We start from the raw sequence: 21524 nt of genomic DNA on the forward strand, positions 1-21524 counted from the left end.
CAAAAAATTGGAACTTCCCCCAAGAAGTTCATGCTGAGAAAAGGGATACTATGAAGCCTGTAGTCAGGGAGAGGAATGTGTTCCTCAGGAAGAGGTTTCACGTCTGAGAACTTGTGTGGCTCTCTTAGCCTGTAGGTTCAACCCCCAGTACAAAAATAAAAACTATAAAACTAAATAATAAATTGCCACAAAAGAAAGAAAATGTGCCAGGCAGTGGTGGTTCACACCTTTAATCCTAGCACTTGGGAGGCAGAGGCAGGCAGATCTCTGGGAGTTCAAGACCAACCTGATCTACAAAATGAGTTCTAGGACAGCCAGGGCAACATAGAAAAAACCCTGTATTGAAGCATCAACAGAGAGAGAGAGAGAGAGAGAGAGAGAGAGAGAGAGAGAGAGAGAGAGAGAGAGAAGAAGAAGAAGAAGAAGGAGAAGAAGAAGAAGAAGAAGAAGAAGAAGAAGAAGAAGAAGAAGAAGAAGAAGAAGGAGAATGTGATTCAAATGTAACTAGTAAGAGATTCAAGGAATAGTGTCTATTCATATAATGCCTATCCTAATTTTAAGATGTATTTTTAAATTTTGAATTATGTGCATGTGTGTTAGTTTGTGTACATGAATGCAGGTGCCTGCTGAGGCCAGAAAGGCATCAGATCCCTTGGAGCTGGAGTTTCAGGGGGTTGTGGCATGCCTGACGTGGCTGCTGGGAATTAAAGTCAGGAACCCTCTGGGTCTGGATCACATAGCCGTGAACAAATGGAATAGACCAGACCACTGTGGTCTCAGAACATCAGGACAGATGTTGCAGTGATGGCTACTAAAATGCGCCTTTAGGTGGGTTTGAAGCAGTTGTCAATGGACAAATTATATCGCCAGGAGGACTATCGGCCCCCAATTACCACAGCTAAAGCTGCCTCTGAGGGTCTTGGCGTCTTAGCCTGAGAAAACACTTCCCCTGGGTGGTCATAATAAGACAGGGGGCCTCTACAGCAGCACACTATGTGCAGATGTGAGTTTTTCAGGACATCTTGCAAATCTTTTAAATTATTATAACCTTTATTTGTGTGTGTGTGTGTGTGTGTGTGTGCGTACACGTGCACATGCGCGTGTGTGCATGCTTTCAAGCCCTTGTGGACCTCTAACAGAAGTCAGAGGACAGTGTCTTCTTTCCTTCCACTATGTATGTCCAAGGGATGGAACTCAAGTGCCATCTGGGCAGCAAGTGCCCTCACCAGCTGAGTCATCTCTGTTGTGAGCAGTTTCCCCCAAGCCTGGTCGCACAGGCATGTCAGTCACACAGAGACACTGTGTTAATTATGAATTGTTGGCCTGTTATCTTCCTTCTCGGGTCTTTGATAAGGTTGAAGATTAGACTGTCACAATTATTGTTCTCTCTTCCTAGATAGAAATATTAGGTACAAGACTTACGCTTTCCAGCTTAGGACAACTCTATAGTGACCTCTGTTATGACTTTGCCCTAGGACTGGATATGTAGTTCTTGCCATTTGCTCTTATTACCTCACTGGCAATAGATCTCAAGTTTGTATGGTCTTAATTTTCCTTTTCCTAGAGCATACTTGATATTTACTGTCTTTGTATATAGTTTTGTTTCAAGCCTAAATCTTTTCTTTAGACTAGAAGGAGACCTGTAGTGAGACATCCACCCCACCTGCACCTGATGCACTGACCACGCCCATTGGGGTTTGGAGACAGGTGCGGGCGTGACCTGGGGGGACTAGGTCTGGGGTCCTGGACCCCAGCTCTCTCTTGCTTTCTGGTGGGAGACAGAGAGCATCCAGAGGCATCCTTGGGACAGGAACCTCTGGTGGCCATCTGTTTCTGGTGTAAGTGATTTCTCCCCGAATAAACATCCATCAGCCTATGCGTTTTCCCAGATTCTTATTTATCCATGATACATCTCTCCTGCCTAGACCGTCCTTTTGAATGAACGGTTTTCAAATACGTCTTCATGTTTATTGTGCTTGTCTTCACTGTAGTGTCACAGGGAGCCCACCAGAGATGTTCACTCAGGCACAATTTATAACCAATTAAAAGTCTTTATTCCAATTGTCTGGGACTATACTCAGGTACCTGGGACCCAAATATAGCCCTAAGCATTTAAACCACGGGGCTTTAAAAGGCAAAAACCACACCCTGTCCTCTTGCTCAGCAGCTGGAGGGGAGGCTTTGCACCAGCTAAGTCGCTGGGAGCAGAGCTGTTGTGCAAGCAGTTACGCAAAAGTTAAGATAAGCTCTCAGCTGTTGCCAGGCGAGGTTTTGTGCCAATCGTTTAGCTAAGTTAGCTGGGGCATCTTGGTTCCTAGAATAGAATTTGGTAATTTCTCATGGAATCCTTCATCAAGGAAGTTAAATTCTAATCAAAACCGAAACGGTGAGAGTTCAGGACGGAGAAACTCTACACTGTCTAACCCTGTGGCATCACCAATCTTTTTTACAATTATCAACCCCACCCATATCCAGATGCACATTTCCCTATCCTTCTGCCATACTTTTTTGCTCCGAATTCTTGCTAGACAGCTGCTTAGCTACAGTGAGCAATACCCACACCACAGCCCAAATGCTGCGATGTTCAACCATGTAATGTTAGAATCCAGTCCTGGCGGGGTTGCTCAGCCCCTTCCCCTCTCGCAGACTCTGCCAGCCAGCCACACTGCTGAGAGCATTGCCAGAGCCTACAGCCAAGGCTTGCAGGTGCTGGGATCTTTCACCTGGAGAAGTGAGTTTACATCATAGAGGGTGATGGTGGCCACACATCCTTCCCGCCACCCTCTTTCTACCTCCTGTCAGCATCTCAGAGGGCTTTACGTGTGCTTTAAACCCACCTTTTCCTCAGAGGGCTACCAAGAAAGGACCCGAACTCTGCCACGTGGGTCTGACTCCCCTGTGGAGCTCCTGCCATTCTGTTCTGGCACTGAACTTTCCTCCATGCCTCTGCCACGCTGTTGTACGCATGTCTACCCACGAAGTTCATCGCTCTTCCACTAGAGCATTCTCCATCCCTAGCAATCCACTCTGTCGCTCCGGAACCCGTGCCTGAGAGACCTTTCAGTGTGGCAGTGCATGCTTCTAATCCCAGGACTCAGGAAGCTGAGGCGTGAGGATCACTGCAGGTTAAGGCCAGCCTGGGCTACAGGAGTTCCAGACCAGGGAGAGGATCACTGCAGGCCAGCCTGGGCTACACAGTGAGTTCCAGGCTGGGAGAGGATCACTACAGGCCAGCCTGGGCTACACAGTGAGTTCCAGGCTGGGAGAGGATCACTGCAGGCCAGCCTGGGCTACACAGTGAGTTCCAGCCTGGGAGAGGACCACTGCAGGCCAGCCTGGGCTACACAGTGAGTTCCAGCCTGGGAGAGGATCACTGCAGGCCAGCCTGGGCTACACAGTGAGTTCCAGGCTGGGAGAGGATCACTGCAGGCCAGCCTGGGCTACACAGTGAGTTCCAGGCTGGGAGAGGATCACTGCAGGCCAGCCTGGGCTACACAGTGAGTTCCAGCCTGGGAGAGGATCACTGCAGGCCAGCCTGGGCTACACAGTGAGTTCCAGGCTGGGAGAGGATCACTGCAGGCCAGCCTGGGCTACACAGTGAGTTCCAGGCTGGGAGAGGATCACTGCAGGCCAGCCTGGGCTACACAGTGAGTTCCAGCCTGGGAGAGGATCACTGCAGGCCAGCCTGGGCTACACAGTGAGTTCCAGGCTGGGAGAGGATCACTGCAGGCCAGCCTGGGCTACACAGTGAGTTCCAGGCTGGGAGAGGATCACTGCAGGCCAGCCTGGGCTACACAGTGAGTTCCAGCCTGGGAGAGGATCACTGCAGGTTAGGGCCAGCCTGGGCTACAGGAGTTCCAGACCAGGGAGAAGGTCAAAACAAAAACAAAAAGCAAAAGAGGAGGGTCTAGGGCACAGCTCAGTCGTCAGACTACTTAACATTCTAGAAACCGTGGGTTCCATTCTCAACATTACTCCAAACAGGGCCTGGTTGCCCATGTCTGTTATCCCAGTGCTCGGGAGGGGTCAAAGCTGCAAGGCCACCCTTTGCTACATAGTAAGTCTGAGGCCTGTATAAAGAATAATAATAATAGTAATAGTAATAATAATAATAATAATAATAATAATAAATTAAGGGGAAGGAAAGGAAGAGAGGGATGGAAGTGGGCAGAACAGGGTCTTCGCCAGAGATTGCTGAGTACACAGGCCGTCGGAGACTGATCTTGGGCTTCTGTTAGAACTGTAACAGTCCAGTCTTATGACAGTTAGGAAGTTGATGTTGGCATGAAAGGCCACTAGAGGGCGCTGTCTGGCCATGAGTACTGCTCACAGTCATCAATGACAGCCTGAATAGTGTTTCTGCTTTTTGTTTTTATTTTGGTGTTTTGGTTTTGGTTTTGGTTTTTCAAGACAGGGTTTCTCTGTGTGGCTCTGGCTGTCCTGACACTCACTCTGTAGACCAGGCTGGCCTTGAACTCACAGAGATCTGCCTTTGTCTGCCTCCCAGGCAATTAATTAAAGGTGTGCCTCGTCACCACCAGGCCAGCGTTTTGTTTTTAATGATTCTAAACTTATAATGTATCCAGTCTACTTAACTGGTTCTCCTGGACATCACACATAAACAGCCTTGCTCGCCATTTGCATGTGAAAAACCTGCCTCCAAGCCAAGCCAGTAACACAACCAGCGGTCACCTGTCCCCTGAGTCGCTCTGAGTCTTAAGGCCATGTACCAATCCAGGGTACCAAAGGGACAGTCGCCATGGTAACCTCAAGAAGAGCCAGGTACCAGTTTGTCCCATCTGCTCAGGTCCCTTCCTTTCCACTGGGGCACAGGGTGCACAGGATTGGAAGGGAGGGCGGGCTACTGTCTGGCAACATGCCACCACGAGGGACTTCCCTTTATCACCTCCACAACACTCACAGGACACCACTGCTGACCCTAGCTCACCTTACATTCCACCCCTGAGGAGGAGAGGCAGAAAGGCCTGGTGGAAGGGGAGGGAGCCACCGTCTGTTTACCTATTCTGCTGGCTCAGGGACCCAACCTTCCCCTTGCTTCCAGAAGGTGCTGAGTCTCATTCCTGCCCCAGCCTGTCTCCAAGCTACCCTGTCCTTTACAGGGTGGTGGCACATCCTTGGGGCAAGGCTGACTCTCCTCTTCCTCCCTCCTGTGGCTGGCAAGTTAGTACTGCCTGAGTCACTGTTGTTCCCTACATACATGCACACACACACACACACACACACACACACACTCATTCACACACAGAGAGACACACTCACACTCACTCACAGACACACTCATGAACTCACACACACTCACACACACAGACACACTCACACTCATTCACACACTCACACACATACACACACAGACATACACATACACACACTCACACACACAGAGACACTCACACTCACTCACAGACACACACTCACACACAGACACAGACACACAGACACACACATATATACACACACTCTCACACACACATTCACACACTCACACACAGACACACTCACACACACACACACTCACACACAGACACACACTCACACTCATTCACACTCACTCACAGACACACTCATTCACAGATACACACTCACACACTCATTCACGCACACTCACGCACACCCACGCACACTCTCACACTCAGTCTCACACACTCTCACACACGCACACACTCTGTCTGGAGGGTGTTGATAAATGACACGTTGTTTGGGGTGATGTCCCTCCTCCTTTGCAGAGTAAGACAAGGCTGAGTTTATGGTGCTGTCATTGTCAGGTCCCAAACTCCAGTTCAGCAACTTCTAAAAGGCCGTCCAACTACTATCCAGACACAGGCTCACGCGGACTCTGTGGGGCTCGCGGAACTGTTCACCTCTTCCAGGAGCAGTCATTTCCCTGACCAGCAGGAGGCACACGTGGCTGGCTGTGCTGCTCATGCTCCAGTCTCCCTGGGCATCACAGGTACCTGTTACACATTTCACAGTCCACGCTGATGCCCTACCCTTCCCCCTCCTCCCCTCCTCCCCTCCCCTAAACTCCCTCCAGCTCTGCCCCCCCCAGTACTCTGCTATTCTTGCTGTGTTCTCTCTCTCCCTCCCTCTCCCCCCTCTCTCCCTGCCCCCTCTCCTCCCCTCTCTCCCTCCCTCCCTCTCCCTCCCTCTGCCCCCTCTCTCCCTCTCCTGTTCCCCTCACAATGTCTTCTCTACTTTCCATCCCTGGCCATGTCCAGTCTAAAGGCCCTGCCTCGGGCCGCTTCTTTCTCTGCTCTGGGCTCTTGCAGATGCCTCTGCGTGTTCTCCGTCTCCCTTAACCACACACACCCACACTTCCCCTTAACCACCCCATGGAGCAGTCACGTCATCTGTTTATACACCCACGTGACCACACTGCTCTAAGCATATTCTTACTTAGTTTTCATTCATAGTTATGAACTGAGTTCTACAATCCAGCTGGATTTTGGTCTGGTCTATGAACCTGTAACGGTGGCCACGCCCCTTTGGGTGTGGGTTCAGGTGGAGTCTGAAGGAAGGAAACTTGAGGCATGCATGGCTAAGGTTCCCTTGGTCTTTTCTGGTGGGTCAGCCTGATTGAAAGAAGGGCAGAGAAGCGCTCGGCGGTTCTTTCTATTTTTCTGTGTAACTGTTCCCCAGTGAACACCCATTTGTCTAGTGAAATCATTACATCCACACCGTCAAGATTTAAAGCAGAACTGAAACAGGAAGCCGTGGTTGCTGCACTAAGTGAAGAGCCTGGTGTGTCCATCTTGGGCGTCGTAGCCATCTTGCAGTAAAGGCGAACTGAGTCCATTCCTGTTTATGACTGAACCTGTTTCTCAAGGACCGGGCTGGGCCGCACCTGGAACCTCAACCACCTGTGGTCTGTACAGCCCCATACAGGAAATGGCAACTATGTCTTTGTTTTAGAAAGGTTGTAACCATCTTGGAGCCTTGCGATCATGTCTGTAGTTGGGTTTTTTGGGTTTTTTTGTTGGTGTTTGTTTTCTTTGTTTTGCTCTTTTGGCTCTTTGGCTCTTTTGAGGGCCCCACCACTCAGCTCCCAAATGCTAACACATGGAGACTTAACTCTCACTTGTACATGCCTGACCTTAGCGTGGCTTGTTTTTGCCAGCTTTTCTTACCTTAAACTATCCCGCCTACCTTTTGCCTCTGGGTTTTACCTTTCTCTATTTCTGTATGTCTTTTCTATCCTCATCCTGTGCTGGCTGGGTGGCTGACCGTTTCTATTCTTACTCCCTCCTCTTAGATTTCTCCTCCCATGTATTCTCTCTGCCTGCCTGCCCCACCTAGCCATCCTCCTGCCTTGCTATTGGCTGTTTGGCTCTTTATTAGGCCAATCGGGTGTCTCAGACAGGTAAAGTAACACAGCTGCACAGAGTTAAACAAATGCAGCATGAACAAGTGCAACGCATCTTTGCATCACTAAACAAACGTTCCACGGCATAAATAAACGTAGCACACCTTAAAATAATATTCCACAACACATGCCTTTGTTTCAGGAGGTCATTATGACTAACTGTGTTCTTCTCCTGCCAAATTCCCCATTTGGAAACCCCCTACTACTGAACAGTAAAAACTTTGTCTTCCTCATGCCCAACGCTGACATCTCATCCTGCATCTTAGGGGGAGGCAGCCTGTGTGCATGAATTTAAAAGAAAAGAAAGAAAGAAAGAAAGAAAAAAAGAAAGAAAGAAAGAAGCTTGCTTTAATTAATTGCTAGCTTTAGTTAGTTTGGACATGATAATTAGGTTGGTGATCTTTCTCCTTGAATGTTTGAGATTAATACAAAGCACAAAGGTTACAAGATATTGGCAGTAGATGGGATGGGGGGTACTCTCCCGAGCTACAGAAAGAATGATCTGGTGGTTAAGATGGACTCAAGTAGAAAGTTACCACATCCAGTGCATCTGGAACTTTCTCTGACTGGGGGCATGGGGGATGAAGAAAGGACAGACAATGCATCCTGCAGAGCACAACGAAACTCGTTGAGTTTATTGTTCACAGCACTGGGAGGAGTTAGCTAGCCTCCACAGGCAGATTCTGGAGGCCAGCAGACTCAGGCTGTGAACATCACACAGGAGCAAGCTTCCATTGCTAGGATTTGCACATACCACCAATTTTCATGCCGGGAGCAGAGGGAGGTTTTGCCGTCTCTCTGATCTGGCTGGGAGGGCTTTGCCTAGTTCCCACAAGACTAGGGCTTTGGTTCTTGAGCTATAGGCAAGTCTGTAGGGCATTTCCTTAATTCGTGGTTGATGGGGGGGGACCCAGGGTGGAGATGCCCTCTGATCGAGTGATCCTGGGTTCTATAAGAAAGCAGATTGAGCTGGGCAGGGGTGGCTTTAATCCCAGTATTCTAGAGGTAGAGGCAGGTAGAGCTCTGTGAGTTTGAGGCCAGCCTGGTCTACAGAGTGAGTTCCAGGACACAAAGCTACACAAAGAAACCCTGTCTCAAAAAAAAAAAAAAAAAAAAAGAAAGAAAGGAAGGAAGAAAGAAATGAAAGGAAGGAAAGAAAGCAGGCTGAGCAAGCCGTGGGGAGCAAGCCAGTCAGCAGCGGTCCCCATGGCCTCTGCTCCTGCTCCAGGCTCCTGCCCTGACCTCCTTCAGTGATAAACAGTGCTGTGGAAGTGTGAGCCACATAAACCCTTTCCTCCCCGAGTTGCTTTGGTCATGGTGTTTCATCACAGCAATGGTTACCCTAACTAAGACACCAACTCGGCACATGAGTTCTGAAATAACTCTGAAAGAAGGAAGCTTCTAATCAAACCTTCCCTTGCCCATTCTTGGATCATGAAAGTTGTCTAATGTCATTGGAATTGTGTCACAAACAGCTTAAAGGAGACATGACCCAATAATTCAGCATCTACCTCTAACATAATTTTTAAAATGTACTCTATGTATATAGGTATTTTGCCTGCATGTATGTCCGTGTACCATGTACACAAGGCATGCCCACATAGGTCAGAAGAGAACACTGGGCCCCAGGAATGAAGTTACAGATGACTGTGAGCTGCCCTGTGGATGCAGGGAATCACAAACAGGTCCCTCTGCAGAACAGCCGGTGCCTTCCAGTGTCTTCCGGCTGAAACATCCCCCTACCCCACACCCAGCATTTTTATTGTAGGAACTTACAGCTGCCACTCAACCCGGCACCATAACCATTACAGGTACGTAATACTGAGGTACTGAGAGACTGGGAATCTTACCCAGAGTCACACGGAAAATAACCAGAGATGGGAGCAGCCCCAGGGGGTAGGGAGCGTCACTTCTGAACATGCCCGGCACCTAGTCTCAACTAGATGGTGCAGATAAAGGTCTACCCGTGGCCATCCCTTTCCACAGATACACAGTAGAAGTCTCACAAGGGAACCTCAATATAGCGGGTTGTTGGTTAGGACTCGGTGCTTACTTCATGGTTAAGGAACCCAGCAGATCTCTAGGTATGGCAGAGTGTGTGTGTGTGTGTGTGTGTGTGCGTGATATTCCTGAATTCATGAGGTACATGAGCAGGGACAGAGAGGCTGGGGGGGGGGGGAGGTCCGGGGGGATCATTGCCTCGGTTAGAACAGAGACAAGTGAAGGTCATCATATTCATTAAAAACCCTCCAGAGGGCAGGAGGTTTCTCCAAATACACTGGATACGGGAATCTCCTATGACCCAGCTATATATACTGTTCCTGGGACTGTTCCTGAAGAAACGTAAGTCTGCGCACCACAGAGATTCTTAGACATCCATGTTGCCTGAGGCCTTACTCATGAGAGTCTGGACCGGGAGCCAGCCTTCACGCACAGGCCAGTGGAGATAGGAAATGTGGTACCCAGCGTACCCAGCGGAGTCTTCCTTAGCCGTGAAGAATGCAGGAGCGAGGGTGGAACTGGGGGGGGGGGAGCATTGTGTGAAGTGAAGTAAGTCACGAGCAAGAGCAAGCGCCACCCGTGTTCTCCTCTCAGGAACCAGGGTGATCAGCCGAGCGAGCGGGACTACTCCCGCCGCCGGAGAGTAAGGGCGCCTAAGGGCGCCGAAGGGAGGCAGGACACGAGAGTATTGGGGTGGAAGCGAGCAGAGCGGAACACATGTGTGAAAATACCCTAATGAAACACATGGTTTTGAGTGACAAGGAAAAGGGAAATTTTGTTCAACCACAAGAAGCGATCGCTCCTGGGCAAATGCGCACGTGACTGTGTCCGTGGCAGGACCTGCGTGTGTGTCTGCCCCCCAGCTTCCTCTCCACTACCCAGGAGACCGCCACACGGCCAGCTGAGGTCTCCGGGGGACGCCTGGAACCAGGCAACTTTGTCTTCCCACACATTTTGTTCTCCAATTATTGTGTCCCCACTAATTGTTATGTTTCTCTGAAATAGTTGTTATTACATGAAACACTCTTTGGTGTCCCTCAGCTTTTGAGGGTTGGTTTTGTTTGTTTGTTTGTTTGTTTTTTAAGAGACAGGTTTTTCCAGGCATGATGACACAGACTTGTAAGCTCAGAACTTCGGAGACCAAGGCAGGAGGGTGACAAATTCCAGGGCATACTGGAGTGCATGGGGGGGGGGGTACTGCTTTGCATTGCCCAGGATGGTCTGAACTCCTGAGCTGAACCCAGCACCGCCTTATCTTCTTTAAAGAAAGATGCCATTGAAGTGTATTCCCTGCTTTCAGTGGAATTGCTAGGGACCAACAGCCAGACAGGCAGAGAACCCTACCAAACAGTTGGAATTAAAAGACGTTTTCTTTAAATAGATTGGTCAAAAGAGGTACCAGATGCCAAACTGGAAGGGGCTGATGGTGTAGATCAGCATCGGGGAGTTTACCTGGTCTACACTGACTCTGGCTCTAGCTCTAACACCCAAACCCCAAAACAAAGAGACACTTAAGAATGCCACCAAAGACGAAACCTCTCAATGGCTTCTGCTTCAAGAGACTAATAAGCAAATAAAACCCACAGAGAGCAAAAACCAGGAAATAGAGATCAGAAAAGAAATTAAAATAGTCAGGGGAGATTGAGAAACAAGGATTAAGGAATGCCAAAGTTGCTTTCTCGGGAAATTTCCTTCTGACTCGTAGCTTTTACCTCTCCTCCTGTATGTCTTGCTCCCTTTGCATCTGGTTGGCAAACCTGCCTTTCTTATTCCCAGAGACCTCTCTGTCCCCAGAAGTTCCAACTAGCCTTTCTCTGCGTAGCTACTGGCTGCTCAGCTCTTCCATTAGACCGATCAGGCATGTTAAGCAGGCAAGTGAAACAAACACAACACAACTTTACGTAATTAAACACACATTCCTGTATCGTTAAATGCAGCATAAGCGAATATGAAACATCTTTACAAAGTTAAAATAATTTCCACAACAAGACAGTCTGTTCTGGAGCCATTGAGTGACCATGGCCCCCCAGAACACAGCTTTCAGCTGTCCCAAGTTCTGTGTTCCAACACAGAAGCCGATTCATGAAGGTTTTATAGTCTTTCAGGACACAGAAAGTCATACATCAAGACAACTTTAAAATACATTGGTGAGATCATAATGGCATTAGCCATTATGTCTATAGTCAGGGAGCTGAGAGAGATGTGCTCTAGTGCGCTTAGCTCATGTTGTTTCTTGTTGCGTGTGTGTGAATGTGTGTGTGTGCATGTGTGAGTGTGTATGTGCGCGCGTGTGCGTGCATGTGTGTATGTGCTACCTGTGTGGGGTGGGGTGCCTAAGAGTGCAGAGGTCAGAGGTTGACATCAAACGTGTTCATCATCCATCTCTTCCCGAATTTTTGAGGCAGGCTCTCTCACGTGAACTAATCAGCGTTGCTTCTGGAATCCTGTTTCTGGCTCCTATAGGCCGGGATTACAGACCAGCCACCCTGCCCCCACATTTATGTGGACCTAAGGGGATTTGAACTCTAGTCCTTTATTTACCCCTGAACCAGCTCCACAGCCTCAGCCCAGCATCTCATCATGCCTGTGCTAAGGCACCCCTGCCTGTTGAGAAACTTCCTCACAGACACACCCATGATGTCTGTCTCCTGGATCCTCTCAGGTTAACCGCCACAGGCACCCTGGGCCCCGATGGAGCTCATCTGGGACCTTTTCAAAGAGAAGGTGGAGTTAGGAGTAGGAGCAAGAGGCCAGGGCAGTTTGACAGGATCGGCTTGGGAAAAGCTGAATCACCGCGAGGACTTAGCTGTCCTTAAACCATGAATGGATAGGCAATCGGATCAATGCAGACTCGGGTTCCTCTGAAGGATGGGAGAGGTCTGATTTCATGCCCACATTTAGAGGGCCCGGAATTCGTTCCTGAATTCAATTGTCTCCTGAGAGAGGATTCGCGTCGATCTAGACCCCTACCGACCTATCAACGTACTCCAGCACACTTGGGCAAAAACAGAGGTCGGCACTGCTGGCTCCTGTCGGTGTCCGGGTTACATAAAACGGTCCTGTAAACGTGAACCTGCTGTCCCCGGTGGGCGCACAGCGAGACCTCCAGGCGCGCAGAGCTCGCCCACACCTGTGAAGTCTGCTCGCAGGCTCGGTTCCCTAAAGCAGGCTGGCAGCCGGCAATCGGCTCTGCAGAGGCTCTGTGTTAAGTAATCTCAGTGCAGTGCAAGCATTTGCATTCTGCAGAAAACGACGGGCTCCAGCCTGAGAAAACCACGTAGCGTTTGTTCTCTTCCTTTTGAGGCCTTCCCAAAATAGTTGCTTCAACCCGACTGCCACGAGTCCGCTGACCCCCTTGCGATTCCTTCGGGAGCAGGTCCCTGACCCACGCTCAGCTCCGAGCCCGAATCACTCCTTCGGCGGGCCTGCGGGAGGAGGCGGACCCTTCGCGAACAGATGGCCCCTCCTCGGAGGGGAGGGACCGACGCCCAGGGCCTTGTTCTCCAGCAGTGTCAGAGCCGGGTCCCAGGACTTAGTCCTGCGCCACCGTTCTGGCCGCGCGTCGCCCGCTGCCCAGCCGGCCCTGCAAACCAGAGGTCCGCGTGTCCCTCCGGTATGTCGTCCTGCAGCCGCGTGGCCCTGGTGACCGGGGCTAACAAGGGCATCGGCTTCGCCATCACGCGGGACCTGTGTCGGAAGTTCTCGGGGGACGTGGTGCTCACCGCGCGCGACGAGGCGCGGGGCAAGGCGGCGCTGCAGCAGCTGCAGGCGGAGGGCCTGAGTGCCCGCTTCCACCAGCTGGACATCGACGACCGGCACAGCATCCGCGCCCTGCGCGACTTTCTGCTCAAGGACTACGGGGGACTTAACGTGCTGGTCAACAACGCGGGCATCGCCTTTAGAAGTAGGTGCGGGCTCCAGAAGGAGGTGCCCGGGCTCTCCGAGGGTGCTGGGCAGCGAGCGCTGGAGATCCGGGAGGGCTACGCCATCCTCTCTGGGCGCGCCCGGCTCACACCCTGCGAGGCGGGTTCCCGCGTGCAGTAACTCGGGTGCGGGCCTGCCCAGGCTCCCCACTCCACGCCCTGCCTGCCCAGCCGGCCGGCGGCCTGTGCTGGCCTGTGCGATGCCTGAGGCCCTCCTTGGAACTTTCTGCTGCGCCCGTTTACAAGAAAACCGGCCTCCTGGGAGTGGGCCACGCCTTGCCAAGCTCATCAGCTTTCTGTTCCACGCACGAAAGCTTTTCTCACGGAGGGTCTTCCAAAAGCGGTTGGAGCTTTCGCTTTGCGTGAAACAAGGGCGCATTCATAGATGCCAGGGCACATCTTCTGAGGACAGGAAATGGGTTGCCCAGACACAATTAGCGCACGCTGGCAGGATAGTGGTTTCCTATGGGCTTTAGTGGAGAGTTTTGAGAGGCTCTAGCAAAAAGGAAGCGAGCCCCGCTTCCCTCCTCCTGGGAGCTAAGGTTTGTTATCAAACTTGCAAGTGTGGTTTTGAAAGCATCTTCCTTAAAGGGGGAGGGGGGGTCAAAATCACTTACTCTAACAAATGCTCAAATAGCAAAATTATTCAGTTGTCACATGGTGGGAACAAAAACAAACAGGCCAGCTTCACTTAAAACGCTGGGACATGTGAGGCAGAAACTGACAAGGGACAGAGACAATCGTGGAGCAGAAAGAAGTCTCTAACCTGTTGGTCCTGGGCAGACACAGGTGCATTGCATAACACCCAGTGCATACCGCGCATCAGCGGGCACTTCCAAACTCAGTCCATGGGCTTTGCGGAAGGGAAGGCGAGACTTCACCACCCCAGCTACTGTCAGCCACTGATGGAGGGTTTGTGGATTATGGCCCTGGAAGCCTCTGCTTCTGGAAGTGTGAGGGGATGCGTATGCGAACTTGAGTCCCAGCTATCCACATAGAAACGGAGGTCTTACACCTGCTGCATCAGAGCCTGTGTTTTCGCGCCTATATATATATATATATATATATATATATATATATATATATATATATATCCCAGCTTGAGATGGGGACGCCAAACTATGTGTTCTTGAGGCGTGATAAGAGCAGTGCCGATGAGAGCTCTTTCCCGGTGCTCATAAGAGCTTTAGAACTCTCATGTCTAGTTTAGAGGGAGTGTGTGTATGTGTGTGTATGTGTGTGTGTGTGCGTGCGTGTGTGCGTGCATCACCACGCTTAGCAAGATTGTTTTAAATTTAGCTAGCTTCTCTTTTAATCATTATATGATGGGATCCACCTTCTCACGAGAGTTTCAGAAGGAAATGTAATTCCTAATTCCTCTCTCTTTTTTTCCCTTATGCTTTTCAAAGTGGATGATCCAACACCCTTCGACATTCAAGCAGAGATGACACTGAAGACTAACTTTTTTGCCACTAGAAATGTCTGCGCTGAGTTACTACCCATAATGAAACCACATGGTAAGTCCAGCCGTCTTCTGACTGCCTTGGGCACAGGGCCTGCATTAGGTACACATACGACAAACAGAACACTCATACACACACATAAAATAAATCTAAAAATGCAATTGAATGAGAATTAAGTCAAGATACGAGAATTTATCTTCCTCTGTTTTTGTTTGTTTGGTTGCTTGGTTTGGTTTGTTGTATTGAAACGGGGTTTCACTCTATAATCTTGTCTAGCCTTGAGTTAGCTGTGTAGACCAGGCTGGCCTTCAACTTCCGATCCCCCCCTTCTACCTTTGCTCCCTGAATGCTGGGGTTCCAGGAGTGTACCGTCCAACGTACCAGTGTAGCTGTAAGAAAATCTCAATCTGAAAAATGTGATAAGAGACGCACTTGAGTTTCTGCCCACCCATCTGTTCACTCCCAACCCGCAAAGTCACTCCATCATTTTCTTAGTGGGACAGGATCATAGAAAGTCTGTGGGTACTCCCGTACCTGCGGTCCCCACACTCAGGAGCCTGGGATTCTGGAGGTCAGCTTGACCTACACTACCTGATCAAATACAGTTGATTCTACTGAAATAAGAAGTATATAGCATTAGCTGAGCAGTGGTGGTGTCGAACACCTTTAATCCCGGCGCTCAGGAGGCAGAGGCAGGCGGATCTCTGTGAGCTCGAGGCCACCGTGGTCTACAGAGTGAGTTCCAGGAGAGCCAAGGCTACAAAGAAATCCTGTCTTAAAAAACAAAAACATAAACAGGATTCAGCATCAAATGTGAATCAAGCTACTTGGATGGTAGAGAAAAGCCCAGCGTGGGCTTGGGGTTAACCCAGGGTGTAGGAACAAGACAGCCACTTCTCTGGTCTAGTCTGCAATTTCCTTCCCAAGGGGCAACCTGAGTATAGTATGGCTGGAATATCTGACTTTGCTAAAGGGATGTTCACTGAGGGGCACAGTGCTAACCACCATGGCCTCTTACTTTCTATTTAACTTTTAGCACATTGCTTACTTGCTCAAGACAAAAATAGCTTAAGCAACAATTAAGCCACTAGAGGGAGCTACTTGCCTGTTGTCGATAAAAAAGAGGAGGGAGGTGTCTCTGGATGCGTGGAGCCTCTGTCTGTCTCTCTCTCTCTCTCTCTCTCTCTCTCTCTCTCTCTCTCTCTCACACACACACACACACACACACACACACACACTCTTCTGGTTATGAGGCTGACCTTTGATCACCCCTGCATCTTCCACATATGTGCCCTCAGATCAAAGAGGACACAAGATAACTCCCCACAATAAGGATTATAATTCCCTGGAAGGAAGGCACCCAGCAGCCAGTGTTTACTTTCTTCTTTTCCCTCCCTTCTTCCTTACCTCCATCCTCTTTCCCTCCCTCCCTACCCCTTCCCTCCCTCCCTCTCTCTCCCCTTCCTCCCTCCTTTCTTTGTAGACTTTGCAGACCTGAAACTGTCTAGCCCCTGTGATATTTTTAACTATGGGGCTGTGGGTGGCCCCTGAGTCCCATGTCTGCTCTTGTGTCTTTGCTGTAAAAGCATAAAGCAGATGTGATCCTAAGGACTCCTTCCCTGGCTCAGTATTTTAGTTCCCCTTTGGGTGGTCCCCACCTGCCACAGATTTTCTACAGACCTAACATACCGTCATCTTTAAAGCAAGGCCTCTTAAACCATTTCCATTCTTGTGATAACAGGCATATGAAATAGGCATATAAGCCGACATTTTCTGATAATGAACCGTCAAGATCTTTATCTTAATTCTTTTAGAGCTGGGGGTGTGGCTCGGTTGGTGGATTGCTTGGCTGGCATGCACAATGTTTGTTCAATTCCTAGGAATGTATAAACTGGACATGGTGGCTTATGTCTATATTCTAGTGGTGGAGGCAGGAGGATCAGGAATCCAAGAGGTGGATTGAAGCCAGGTGATGGTAACATCCAGCACTCGGGAGGCAGAGGCATGTGGATCTCTGAGTTCAAGGCCAGCCTGGTCTACAGAGTGAGTTCCAGGACAGCCAGAGCTATACACAGAGAAACCCTGTCTCAAAAACAAACAAACAAAAAACCCACAGAATTTTGCCATTTAAGATTAAGGCAAATTTGCATACTATTGAGATGCATGTGCTTCTTTATTTACAGAGAGGGTTAGATGGGGGTTGAATATTTGATGCTGTAGGATGTAGCATATCTTCAACACTTTCCAAAGTCCATCAGTCTTTCTATATAGTACGAAATGGTGGAAGTATGTCAGGGCCTCAGAAGTAGTTGGAAATTCTATGCTAAGAATGCCTTATATGAAACTTAAGTCAGCAACTCCAGCAATAGTAGAATAGAATTGGCGTGGAAGGAAAACCTGGTGGTGGAGATGTGTGTGTCCCCTTGGAACACACACACACACACACACACACACACACACACACACACACACGCACATACACCCATGGGCCCATGGATTGTATGTCTCCTAGACTTGCTTTCTATCTTCATTTTTTGTTAAATTTATTGGGGGTATCTATGAGTATACACGTGTGTGTGTGTGTGTGTGTGTGTGTGTGTGTGTGGATGTGTGGATGTGTGAGTGTCAGAGAACAAACCACAGGAATCAGTCCCCGCCTCCCACTCTGGGGCCTCCCAATGGAACTCAGGTCATCAGGCTTGGAGGCAAGCGCCTTTACTTGCTGAGTCATGTCCTAATGAAACACAGGCTGCATGGTGACTGGTGCCTGCAGCCTAGTGGGCCCCGTGATGTGCCCTCTGTTGTCTGTTGCAGGGAGAGTGGTGAATGTCAGCAGTATGCAGGGGTCAAAGGCTCTTGAAAACTGCAGTGAAGATCTTCAGGAAAGGTTCCGATGTGACACACTTACAGAGGCGGACCTGGTCGACCTCATGAAAAAGTTTGTGGAGGACACCAAAAATGAAGTCCACGAGAGGGAAGGCTGGCCAGACTCGGCTTACGGGGTGTCCAAACTGGGGGTGACAGTCCTTTCCAGAATCCTGGCCCGGCAGCTGGATGAAAAGCGAAAAGCAGACAGGATTCTGCTCAATGCCTGCTGCCCGGGATGGGTGAAGACGGACATGTCCAGGGGCCAGGGCTCCAGGACTACAGAGGAGGGGGCTGAAACCCCTGTTTACTTGGCCCTTCTGCCTCCAGATGCCACTGAGCCTCAGGGCCAGCTGGTCTGTGACAAAGTCGTGCAAACATGGTGAGCATCTGCTCTGGGACTTAACGGGTTAATAAATGTTGGCGGGAGATGGAGTTGTAGTTTCTCTTTGCACACTGAGAAGGAAGGTCTGTGCACACCTGTGTGCTTCCAACAATCTAAACCTGCTATGTCCAAACTCTTTCTGATCCTTGATTTTTTTCATTCGGTTCGTTGTACCGGCTTTTCAAATAAAAAAAAATAGTTTTTATTTTATGTGTATATGCAAGTGCATGTGTGCATGCATGCCATTTGTATGCCTGGTGCCCCTAGATGCCTGCAAACAGTGTTGGATCCCCTGTACTGGAGTTACAGGTTCTTGTGAGGAACCCTACAAGAGCAACAAGCTCTCCTAACAACCAAGTCATCTCTCCAGCCCCTCAGCCTGCTTCTATTTCACTGACTAAATCCAACAACCACCCAGCCAGGCTGTAGGTCTACAACACTAATGTCTCACAGCAAGCTCCTGGGTGGCTTCCACAGCCACATGTCCCCCTGCAGCCAGCCTCCAGAGTCCTGCTGCTGCTGGGGCCCCGGGAAGGAGAACCCAGCATTGCAGGCTCTGCTTACGCACAGGAAGGCAACTAACTGCCTACTCTATTTCTACTTGCTCTCCAGCCAATCCCAGCCTCGAGTTTAGGAGACCATTGTCAACTTCGATACACGTTAGATGTGCTGCTCCTCCTCTGGATCCTCAGGGTTGAGTGACAAGTGTAGGTGACTTGGTCTCGATCTAATAAAAGCAGGACTGGTTGGACTGGCTTAGGGCTAGAGCTGTAAATGGCCACACCCCAATCATGTGGTCAGAGGGACAAACCCAGGCAGGCCAGGGGGAAAAAGTAGGTCAGCCCTCAAGAAGAACATTTACAAAGTGGCCTGGGGACTAGCCCCCTTTCCAAAGTGTCTCTTCCCTTGCCTCAGATAGTTCCTGAGAGCATGGGCATCTAGGAGGAGCTTCAAGATAATCTCATAGGCTTAAAATCCCTCTTTTCCTTACTTAGGTTGAATTGAACGCTTGCTGGCAGTCGAAAGGAACTTGAGTGATAGAATTGCATTCAAATGTTTGGTGGTATGCTTTAGGGAAAATGATAACCAGGGTTAGCATCCATAGGAAAGCACAATGGTGAACTGAAGACACCCACCGCTTATTAGGCTGTGCGTCATGCTGGTGTTTCCCAACGTGGCTCTAGGTAACCAGCGTGGTAATGCGTTATTACCGATGACATTATCCTTTTCCCTTTTTGTTCCTTCAGTTTGGTTTTTCTGGAGGGGAGGGAGTTGGGAGGGGAAGGACATGTAGCATACAAAAACATAAGTTGCATGGTGATTGCTACATATGTATACTATTCTATAAATTGTATTATTATTGCTCTCCTCCGTGTGTGTGTGTGTGTGTGTGTGTGTGTAGTGTGTGTGTGTAAATGCCATGTTATGAGTAAGCCATGACATCTACATGCTGCCGTATGTGTGCGGAGGTCAGAGGACAACTTCTCTCTACCATGGTAGCCAGGGGCCTGAGGTCTTCAGGTTTGTATGACAGGTGCTCTTACCTTCTGAGACATCTTGCCAACCCAACCTGGGGAGTTGTTCTGTTTTGTTTTGAAGATGAGGATTCGCTCTGTGGCCCATGTCTAGAACTATGTAGCCCAAACTCGTGTGAGTGTCCTGCTCCAGCCCCTGCGTTGGGTGATTCTGTACTGACCATACCCTGTCTTCACTCTGTTTTTAAAGGAAGGTATAAAATCTCACAGACCTTAATTCACTGTCCTGGACGACACAGAGCAAGGCATATCCAGGACTGTCTGAATACAATGTCCCTTGGTACCTGACACTGGGGACACCTGGCTTCTGTTACAGTTCTAAAAGCCAAGGTATAGTGGCTTGGCCCCCATAGGGAGGGACACTGTTAGGAGGTGTGGCTTTGTTGGAGTGGGTGTGGCCTTTTTGGAGGAATTGTGTCACTGTGGATGTGGGCTGGGAGGTCTCATATATGTTCAAGCCACATCCAACGTCCCTGTTCACTTCCTGTTGCCTTCAGTCAAGATGCAGACTCTCGGCTCCTTCTCCAGCACCACGTCTGCCTGCACACCGCCATGTCCCACCATGATGATAATGCACCGACCCTCTGACTCTGTAGGCCACTGCCTCAATTACATGTTTTCCTTATAAGAGTTGCCGTGGTCACGGTGTCTCTTCACAGCAATATAAATCCCAGGGGAGACACATGGGTGACTCTGCTGATGTGGGACTTAAGGGAGATTTTGGGATCTCTGTGACCTTCACTGTAGAGAGACAAGCCACGGGAATTCCCCTCAGCACTCAGGGGCCAGTATTGGTTCAAACCTCTGGCATTTGACCCTGAATGGTTTATTTTAGGCATATTTAAGCCCAGCACAATTTGGTGAAAATTATTCTGGTGATAATTAACTCAATCCCACGTGCCTGCCTGCTTGCCTGCCCACCTCTCAGACATGACTGACTAACCCCCTTAAACTGTGAGACACCCCCATCCCCCCACCCCCGTTAAATACTGTCTTATGTAAGTTGCCTTGTTCAGGATGTTTAGTCACAGCCATAGGAAAGTAAGACAGAAGCCTCGGCAGGAACTCAAGCAGGGCAGAAATCTGGAGGCAGGAGCTGAAGAAGTGACCTCGAAGGACCATTGCTTCCTGGCTTGCTCAGTCTGCTTTTTGAAGATTTTTACCTGCTCAGGGCTGCCCCACCCAGAGTGAGCTGGGCCCACCCACATCAAGCATTAACGCCTTACTAAATGGATTTGGATGGTGTCTTGGTTACTATTGCCCTGATGAAACACCACGTCCGAAAAGCAACCTGGGGAGGAAAGGGTTTGTTTGGCTTACACTTCGACCCGCACTGTTGTTCATCAATAAAGGAAGTCTGGGGAAGAACTCCAGCAGGGCAGGAACTAATACAGAGGCCATGGAGGGGTGCGGCTTGTTTCTCGTGGCTTGCTCAGCTGTTTTTGTTTGTTTTGCTTTGTTTTATAAAACCCGGGCCACCAGCCCAGGGGTGGGTCCACCGGCAATTGAGAAAATAAATGCCCATCTTATGGAGGCATTTTCTCAATTAAGCTTCCCTCCTTTCTGATGACTTGTGTCAAGCTGACATAAAACTAGGCAGCAGAGACGACTCCTTCTAAACTTTCATGCGCTGCCTAGCCCGAGTTGCTGTGATGGGCGAAAGGCGGGGGAGGGCCCTGCTGCAATGACCTCTCAGGCAGCAGGCAGCGCTGTTTCAGCCGGCTGGGAGCTGCAGCTGGAGTGATGAAGGCACCGCTGTCTGGGTGAGCCCTGCGGGCTCCGGGACCCCACCACAGGCCCACCGCTCTTCCGGATCGGGTTGGGTGGGCTCGGGGAAGGCTGAGACGTCTCACCCCGGAGCCCCCCAGCCTTGGGATCCTTCCTGCCTCCTCCCCGCGGTGGAGGATGTGGGTGTGGCCTCCGCGGCCGAAGGGGCAGGGGTGGACGACTCTGCCCTGCCCTGACTGACGC

At 49.9% G+C, this 21524-nt stretch overlaps 1 protein-coding gene across 1 annotated transcript; it reads left to right on the top strand.

Annotated features, from left to right (window-relative positions):
* Positions 1-12936: 12936 nt before the first annotated feature.
* On the top strand, positions 12937-18066 carry Cbr3 (carbonyl reductase 3). Its single transcript, XM_051191917.1, has 3 exons — positions 12937-13286; positions 14715-14822; positions 17583-18066. Exons 1-3 carry the CDS (start codon positions 12998-13000, stop codon positions 18017-18019), a joined length of 834 nt encoding a protein of 277 aa, XP_051047874.1. The 5' UTR covers positions 12937-12997; the 3' UTR covers positions 18020-18066.
* Positions 18067-21524: the final 3458 nt, after the last annotated feature.

Source organism: Phodopus roborovskii, unplaced genomic scaffold (genome assembly GCF_943737965.1).
Source record: "Phodopus roborovskii unplaced genomic scaffold, PHOROB, whole genome shotgun sequence".
Classification (NCBI taxonomy): Eukaryota; Metazoa; Chordata; class Mammalia; order Rodentia; family Cricetidae; genus Phodopus; species Phodopus roborovskii.

What these genes read in the sequence shown, in the direction of transcription:
- Cbr3 (XM_051191917.1), top strand. Translation starts at nt 12,998, where the DNA reads ATGTCGTCCTGCAGCCGCGTGGCCCTGGTGACCGGGGCTAACAAGGGC. An exon ending in CGCGGGCATCGCCTTTAGAA is followed by an intron (nt 13,287 to 14,714) that starts GTAGGTGCGGGC and finishes TGCTTTTCAAAG; the next exon opens with TGGATGATCCAACACCCTTC. An exon ending in ACCCATAATGAAACCACATG is followed by an intron (nt 14,823 to 17,582) that starts GTAAGTCCAGCC and finishes TGTCTGTTGCAG; the next exon opens with GGAGAGTGGTGAATGTCAGC.